The 9,204-nt window shown below is 38.2% G+C and overlaps 1 protein-coding gene across 1 annotated transcript in view; it reads right to left on the bottom strand.

The window, feature by feature from the left end:
- Positions 1-1,667: 1,667 nt before the first annotated feature.
- Positions 1,668-9,204, bottom strand: part of CDH9 (cadherin 9, type 2 (T1-cadherin)) — a 274,677-nt gene continuing 267,140 nt past the window's right edge. The window contains exons 10-12 of the mRNA XM_006895668.1: positions 6,332-6,449; positions 5,979-6,230; positions 1,668-2,689 (exon numbers count right to left, since the gene is read on the bottom strand). Of these exons, the coding sequence (XP_006895730.1) occupies positions 2,202-2,689; positions 5,979-6,230; positions 6,332-6,449 (858 nt within the window). The 3' untranslated portion in view covers positions 1,668-2,201. The remainder of the gene's footprint in view (positions 2,690-5,978; positions 6,231-6,331; positions 6,450-9,204) is intronic.

Below are 9,204 nucleotides of genomic sequence, written 5' to 3'. Positions count from 1 at the left end.
AGAAAAGTATTACAATGGAATATGAAGACAACTGAAATTGGATAATAAAAAAGGCAGAACTTGCCCTGCCTTTCTCAAGCTGAGAGAACTAAAAAGTAAAACTGATTTTTTATAAGTCTCTATAAAAGTGTTCAATTCACTTTTTTTCTGTCTCCAGTTTTTCTGTGTTATCCTTCTTTAGTATTTCTATGATCCATGACATTACACCCTTATTATGGGAAAATGAATTACTTGCTAATGTTTTATGCCTTCTGCAGAATTCTAATGATTTCCAGTATTCCAAAGACTCAATAGGACTCAGTCTTGCTTTGGTTTAGCTTCTCCTTTTCCAAGCCCAAACAATGCATATTCTCTACATTTCTGATTTTCAGGAATTTTTAAGTAATTATTCTGTAGGACTCTTCCTTTTCTATGTCCAAGTCTTAGAAGTGCCTATATTGTTTTTTGTAGAAAAGCCTGACTAGTAGTGAGTGATTTTATCATCTAAATTTTCCTTTCCAATGTACACATTCCTAGATCTTTCAAAATTTCTCCAAATTAAGCAACTCTTAATCTCAACAATAAAATAACCATTTTTTAAAAATCTATGACTAGGGTAATGAAGGTAGGTGTGCTAGAATCAGTGTGACTGGCTCAGGATAGAATAGGCTTCAGAGTCATTGTAGATAGGGTTGCTATGAGTCACAGGCAATTCGATGGCACACAATAACGAGTTGTCCATATAATTCTTAGAACTGAGCACATAATACATGAGTTATATGACCATGTGGAAACTGCAATCATTTTTTTATATTCCAAAAGCTTCACTCTTGATACGAATTGTTTCCCCTATCTATGTAACATTTCTGCATGCTTCATTTAGCTTCAAATAAAATCCATTGGCTTTTCAGTCCACTAGTATAGGTCGTATAGCCCTGGTGTGTTCACTTGCAGTTGCTGTGAAGCTTAACACTGTGACACTGATGTGTCAAATGAGTTAATGGTTACCCATGGTGGACAAAGTTTGGTGGAGCTCCCCGATTAAAACAAGCTTGGACGCAGGAGTGGCATCCACTTCCATAAAGAGCTTGCCTCCAGAAACCCTATGATCCTGAAGAAAGGATGAAAGTCACAGAAGAGTTGAGGACTTTCGTTCGTAGGGTTGCTATGAGTCGCCTATGATTCGACGGCACTTAACAACAACAACAACAACATACCAATAGGTAAAGACTTATGCAAAAACCTTAAAGCTTCTCACGCACACTTTATATATGCTGCAGTTGTTAGGTAAAATAGAGTTGGGATCGACTCATAGCTGACCTTTTAGTGGGTTTTTAGAGACAGTAAATCACATAGGAGGACTTTATCCAGTCCATCTTTCTTCTACAGAGTAAATGGTGGAGTTGAACCACATGTCTTTAGTTTGACAGGGCAACTCCTTACTACTAAGCCACCGGAGCTCCCTACATGCTGTTTACAGCATCTTACATTCCAAACCTTCGTGTTTTGTAAACCCTCCAGGGCAGGAGCAAGCCATCAAATTGTAGTCCCAAACCCTGTGGAGTAACTCTCTTAGATACTTTTCTCTGAGTAAATCATGTTTAACACTTAAAGCTGTAATTTCCCCCCCCCCAGTTTTTAGTGAGATCAGAACTGCTTCTAAGAAATAAGGAAAATAAAACATATTGTTATAAATACTGGTTTATTTCATAAAAATACAAAAATATAAATATACATTTATAAAAATATGAATGAATTAACACAAAGACATTCTTCAACTAAATAAATATGGCAGTAATAGTCATTCCTAGTTCATTAGGGAGATATATATATATATATTTCCATAGTAGCTTACAAAGCAATTGCACAAGTTTCATTTAATAGTAAAGGTGAATATAAGTCAATTAGGAAAACATGTATAAAGTACCTATATCTAAGAAAAGGCACAAAAAGCCTTTTAAATATTTTTATTGATTATTTATGTGATATACGTCAGAGAGTGTTAGGCAAGGAGGGTGAACTGGTTAATATTATCATTATTTAGCCTATTTCATTCGTATTCATTCATAGAAACTTACTGATTAAGGAAACCTTTACTAAGACAACACCTACGTATTGTTTGTGATTTTATTTTATTTCCTCCCAGAAAGAGAGTGCAGGCCACTCAGTCTAGTAACACAGACAGTATTTGCACTAAAATTGATCCAGTCAGATTAACACTTTTAGTCTCGGTCACTGTCATCACCCCCATACATATCTGCCAATTTTTTAAAACGAGGCCCCCAGTCGCTGAGGTAATCATAATCTTGGTTGCAATCTGCTGTAAGAGATTCCAAAGAACTGAGGGAATCTGCAATGGAATCATTCCCCTCATAGGCATAGGTTGCCAGGGAATCGTACGGAGGCGCGCTTGGGTCTGAATCATTTTCTTTTAATCTTCGGTGGATAAAATCTTGTACATCAATATTTTCCCACAAAGGCACAGTCCTCCTTATCTGAAAAATCGTTTCAGGCATTACATCCCTTCTAAGTTTACTGTCTTCTCTTGCTTCAGGATTCCTTAACGTGCCGATGTCAAATGCTTGGGTGTCTTCCTCCCCACCCCCTTCATCGTTGTAGGTCACAATGTTGTCCCTCACATCATCTTTGGAAAATATCAGTGGTTCCTTTTTTCTTTGCCTCTTCAAAGCAGCAAACAACACAACTAAAACTATTAAAACACACACACACACAGGAGAAAAGTAGTGAGATTCAATCATGTATGATTAGATGAAATATGACATTTCTGTGAAAGATGTCTGTGAATAAAATTTATAGGGCATAAGGACTGTTAAGATTATTGTGGACAGAAAAAAGTAGCTATTTTTTTCTCTCTTAAATATGCCTTGGGCTAGTGATTGCAAGCATTGTACTGATAATAAAGCTGATTACATTACCATTAAATTTCTTTTCAAGGCTCACTCTTCTATGAAGCTAACTTTGCCATACTTTATTGAATTATGTTTTGCCTTTGTTCAATTGAAATTTCTTGATGATACGCTCTTCCCAAATATATGTCTGTTTCCAAACACCAAACTGAAGCATGAGTCACTATCTCAAAAGGAACTGAGTGCCAAGTGGACTTTGCTTTAATAACTGAATAGAATGTAGCTATCAGCATATGGAAAACCTGCAGAAGTCAGTATATCTAGAAGGTGAAAGCCTTTCAGAAAAGGAAAATGAAAGTATTTTACATTAAAATTAGTGATAGATAAATATTAAGACTGCAACATGCTAGTAGAGGAAATCTTGGGATATTTGGAAAAAACAAAGCCATCCCATCAAGTTCTCTTTTACATAGGTTAGACTGCATGTGATGTTCAGAATCATCATATAGACTTTTAAAATACTATTTAGTAAAATAAATATGAAATATGTTTTATCTCTTGGTAAAGAATGAACATAAAATAATTAAAATCCTGGTAGATTATAATGATATCACATATACACATTGAAGTAGAATAAGTGAGTCCTTATTATATATAATGCAACAACCATAAAGTACCATTAAATTATTAAGGTTTTCTTTTGCTATTATGGTCTTTATTAACTGTTGCATCCAGAGCCCTTTCTGACATATTTTGTTTCTATTCGTGTACATTTTTACAAGGAGGAGTACATAAACTTGATTGAACTGCCAAATACATTCATTGGACTAAATAACTGAAAAAGCCGTGACACAAACTTTAATCTTCCATTCTGCCTTGTAACGTAGATATAAACTAAAAATCACATTTCTTTAAACTGTAAGAGAGTAGTTTCAAAATGTTATTGCCCATATTATTTTACTATCTTTCGAAAAGATTAACTACAAAAATCGAGTAACCTTCTCTAACCATTTACAGAAAAGACTCATATAAATACAAGAGTGTTTTTGTGTCTTTTACGAATGAAACACTTTGAATTAGAGCTACTTTTAACCAAAATAAAGTCACTCCACGTTTAGGTAATGAATTGGAAGGTAAAAATATCTGAAAGATATGCCTTCAAAATCACGCAGGACAGAAAGTTGGCAATCTTTTCTAAATAATACATAAAGTATTTCTATCTAGTGGTAAATTCTATAGAATTCCATTTGCTAATGGTTGTTGTTGTTAAGTGCCATCGAGTTGCTTGTGACTTAGAGTGACCCTGTGTACAACAGCTCTGCACCCTGCTCTATCCTGCACCAACCTCATCCATGTCTGTTAGTCCACTGTTGTGTATAGAGTTTGTTCTTTTGTTCATTTCCTTGTGGGAGGTTTGATACTTTGCAGTGTAATCTGTGTATATGTATGCTGTATGTGGTGTGCATTATAATATTCTAGAGAAATGTAAAATGTGACATTCTAATTTTCTCATTTTTCTAAATTGGTAGAAGAATACTATCTGAGAGAATAAACAACATGAACTCTGCAGCACTTAGCTCACAGAATAAGCCAGATTTGAATCTCCATGGGGATACAAAAATATTTAACAGAGGACTTGAAATACTCAAGCAGCAGGTGGAGGTAGGGACTGCTGATGGTAATGGCAGTGATGTGTGAGTCCTGAAGTATGCCGGGAAAAAAACCGTGTTTTTCTAAAGAGTTGGCTCATTTCAACGGAGACAAATGTTTTTGTCCCTCACTTTTATCAACCCCTGACTGAAGTCCTGCATGACTATCCAGCCAAAGGGATTTTATCCAGATTGCTTGAAAGGATTTGCCTTGAAAAGGAGCCAGCCCATATGAGCATTAGAACATAAATTTGGCTACCTTTCCTGCCCTAAGCATAAGCATTTTTTGGATGAACTTTTGATGGAAACAATTTTTTTGGAACGTTTTACAGTAGAACAACTGTTTAATTGAATTAAATAGTTGTCCTGTTAGGGAATGCTCAATAAAACATTTGGTATTGAAAGGATGACTTTATTTTGAAAGCTTTGCAGGGCTTGATATAACCACAGTGCTAAACTGATACTTTAGAAAAGAAAAATGTCATTTTTTTTATTTTAATGTATCATATGTACACAAAAATTGTCTAGAAATGAATTAAAATATTTATGTCATTATGGTCAATTAATTTGACAATCTGGCATTTGAGTTCATTACTTTGGTACTTGTTTGATATCTTGCTTGTAAAGACAGAGAAGTCTTTGGATTTGAGAATAATGGTTAGAATGTTGTTGTTATTGCTTTTGAGCTAGAGCAGAATCATAGCTGACCACATGGTGGGTTTCCAGAGGCTGTAAATTATGCAGGAGACCACTGCCCATTGCTTCCCCCTGGAGCAGCTGGTGGATTTAAACCACTTCCTTGTGCCTTGGCAATACAACTCATTACTTATTACCACCAGAGCTTCCTATGTTTACAACAGAGAATGTAGAACAGTTTACGTGAATACTCACTGACTGAGGAAAGGCTTCAATGATTGGTTTTAGACAAATTATGTGGCTATTTTTTGGTATAAAATTAAAGATTTTTGCCTTCAAGAGTTAATAAGACAATGGAATAAATTTGTAGAGCCACTGTTAGTCATTGTTAGTTAGCATCAAACACTATAAACATGAAAAATACTTTAAAGTATGCACATGGTATGGTTATTACTTGTTGCTGTGTCTCACTTAGAACCAATTCATCACTGACCCACCAGAATCTTTTCAGAGGCTATAAAACACACAGGAGAAGACTGCTCATCTTTCTCCCATTGAGAAGTTAAGTTAGTGGATTTGAACTGCTTGCCTTGGTTTGACTGTGAAACTCTTCTCTCTTCTATGAGAGCTTCCATAGCCGTAGAGGACTAGCTATTTGGGGAGTTTTAATATCTACAGTCAGCCCCACTCCAACAAGGAGTTTTATACTCAAAATGAAAATTTCATGCAAAAGTTAACATTGTACATTTTTGAGCTAGAGAGAAGAATGTTTCTCAGTGTACAATCTTTGAGTGAGGACAGAACGAACTGTAAATGAAGCAAGTGCATCATCGGTCACATTACTTACTTAACAGTATTAGGACACACAAGAGAATGGCAACTAGAGCCCCTGTGCTCAGGCCTGCCGAGAGGATCAAGGCCTCGGCGTTGCAGGATTGCATGTTCCCCTGATGGTCACAAGCACACACCCGGATAGTGAGCGTGCCAGTGCTGCTTTGAATGGGATAATCATTGTCAAAGATTAAAATTGGCAACAGATAGGTGCTCATTTTGCTGCGGCTGTAGCCATCCCTCCGAGTCATAATCCCAGCCGTATTATCTGGGGAGGAGAGAGAGAAATATTCAATACAAATGTCCATCTGTCGGTAACTTTGCATATAATAAGTTCTCATATGTTTCTCTTTGAAAGATATCTTCTACCTTTGTTGTCTACGATGGTGAAGTTAGGATTGAGGGGGAATTCAGGCACTGGTTCAAAGAAGAATTTATGTCCTCTCGGAGGGTCGTCTCTGTCCATGACGCTAACAGTCTGAATCAGCTGCAAGTACCAAGCAGTCGATTAAACAAAAACAACAAACAGGACATTTTGAGAATTTTTTTAAATTGTTTTAAGAAACAGTAAATTTATCAATGAAATGAATGAACTAGAAAGATATGCTGTTTTGAGAAACTTGTTTCAAGGAATATATAAATGTCTGTTGGAGATTAGATGCAGCCTACTGGGACGAAGCTGTGCTGTAATCCCAAAGACATGCCATTCAAGGCCACCAGCTGCTCTGTGGGGGGACGATGGGCAGTCTCCTCCTGTGCAATTAACTGCCAGTGAAAACCCCTTGGGGGCTTATCTATGGGTTGGTTCTGACTCTAAGGTACACCACCACAACAACAACTGTGCACTATTACCTGTTTCTCTGTCACCGGAATATACAAGGCCTACCATTGTCCAGATGAACATGGAGAGAAGGTGAAAGGCACCCAAGAGTCGAGGACTCTCCTTCATAGGGTCACTATGAATCGCCTGCGACTCAACGGCACTTAACAATAATAATATCAACACAGAGAGAGAGATCAGCTGGCCGTGTGGACACAAAGCGATGCTACCCAGCCAAAGGTGGGCGACTTTTAATTCCCGGCCCTAGGGCCTGTCTTTCATTGTTTTTGTTCAGACATTCCTGTAGGTCATATAGCCCTGGTGTACAAGTTGCAGTACAGCAGTCACTTGTGGTTGCTGTGAGGCTGAACACTGTGACACTGATGTGTCAAATGTGTTAGTGACTGGTTACCCAATGTGGACAGAGAGTGGGGTGGAGCTCCCCAATTAAAACAAGCTTGGAAGGAGGAAGAAAGGCACTAAAGCACCTAGGACTCTCCTTCATAGGGTCACTATGAGTCGCCTGTGACTCAAAGGCACTTAACAACAACAACAACCATGGTCCACGCAATTCTGATTCATGGTGACTTTATACAATGGCGTAGACTGCACCAAAACATTTGGTTTCAAGGCTGTAAGTCTCTAGGGAAGTAAACTTCCACTTGTTTTATGGAGGAGCAAGAAATTTGAAACCACTGTTATTTTGATGATAGGTTTTTCCACAAGTTCCAACATAAAGCCTTATTTCCTATAAATTGATATTGATCACAGGACTTTGTTGTTATGTACCGTATAGCTGGAAGTGACTCATAGCAGACCCTCCGGTAGGTTTTCGGAGTCAATTTAATGGACCAGGAGGAGATTGCCCATCTTTCTTTTGCAGGTTCAGTTGGCAGATTTTAATTGTGTGCCTTTGATACTGCAGTGCAGCTCCTTACCCAAGGCCCCCAGAGCTGGAAGATATTTTTCTCAAACACAAAGAAAAAGACAATAGCTAATATGACTTTAGGAAGCTCTGGTGACCTAGTGGTAAGAAGCTTCCCTGCAATACCATAGTCAAGGTTTGAAATTCACCAGCTGCTTCCAGGACGAAGAATGAGCAATATCCTCTGATGTGATTGAATGTTTCTGAAAACTCACTGGAAGGTCAGTTATAAGTGATCCTAGCTCTAAGGTACATAACAATACTTTAAGAAAAACACACACTCAAAACAAAACACACCACAAGAAGTATTTTGTACAGTCAGAAATAAAGAAAGCTATTTACTCATTATAAGGAAAAATGAGCAATTTATCACATCGTATCAGATACCAACAGGTCTTAAAGGTATAGACATTGTATTATTATGATTAATTATTATTATTACATTATTGTTGTTGTTGTTGTTATGTGCCATTGAGTCATTTGTGACTCACAGCTACCCTATGTACAAGAGCCCTAAATGCCGTTCTATCCTGTGCCAACCTTGCTGTCTCAAACACATTCGTTCCCAATACTCCACTCACAAAATTGATCCATCTCATCGAGGGTCTTCCTCTCCTGCACTGTCCCTCCACTCTCCCAAACATGATGTCAAGGACCAGTTCCTCCTTACAACTTGCCCAAAGTATGTCAGACGAAGCTTCAGAATTCTTGACTCCAGGGAACATTCTGGCTTCACTCTCTCCAGGACAAACCCACTTGTTCTCCTAGTAGTCCATGGTATACTCAACACTCTTCTCCAGCACCACAACTCAAAGGCATCAATCCTCTTTCTATCATCCCTATTCACTGTCCAACTCTCTGATGCATGGCACGTAATTGCAAAGACTATAGCCTGGATCAGGTGCACCTTAGTCTCCAGCCTGATGTCATTTCGCTTCAGTACTCTTGAGAGGTCCCTCACAGCTGACTTTCCCAATGCAATTTGTCTCCTGATTTCCTGGCTGCTGTTACCAAGAGTGTTGATGTGGAGCCAAGTAATCTAAAACTGTCAACTATCTTAATCTCTTCACCATCCATACTGGTGCTGCCAATTGACCCAGTGGTGAGAATCTTAGTTTTCTTGATATTGAGCTTCAATCCATATTGAAGACTGCAGTCCTTGCCCTTCTGCAGCAAGCGCTTAAAGGTCCTCCTCAGTTCCAGCAACAGGGTTGTGTCATCTGCATAACACTGGTTGTTGAGGATTCTTCCACCAATCCTGATGCCACATTCCTCCTCATACAGCCCAGGGTCTCGGATGATCTGTTCTGCATACAGATTGAAAAGGTGTGGAGACAAAATACATCACTGACGGAACCCGTACTTGATTTTGAACGATCCAGTGTCTCCCTGCTCTGTTCTGATGACTGTCTCCTGGTCCAAGTATAGGTTTCGCATTAGCACAATCAAATGTTCTGAGATTCCCATTCTTCACAGAGTCAGCCATAGCTTATTGTG

The sequence above is a fragment of the Elephantulus edwardii genome, unplaced genomic scaffold (genome assembly GCF_000299155.1).
Source record: "Elephantulus edwardii isolate Elephantulus edwardi_28Jun2011 unplaced genomic scaffold, EleEdw1.0 scaffold00173, whole genome shotgun sequence".
Taxonomy (NCBI): Eukaryota; Metazoa; Chordata; class Mammalia; order Macroscelidea; family Macroscelididae; genus Elephantulus; species Elephantulus edwardii.
Note: the sequence above shows the minus strand (reverse complement) of the source record. Positions and strands in the feature narration are given on the sequence as shown.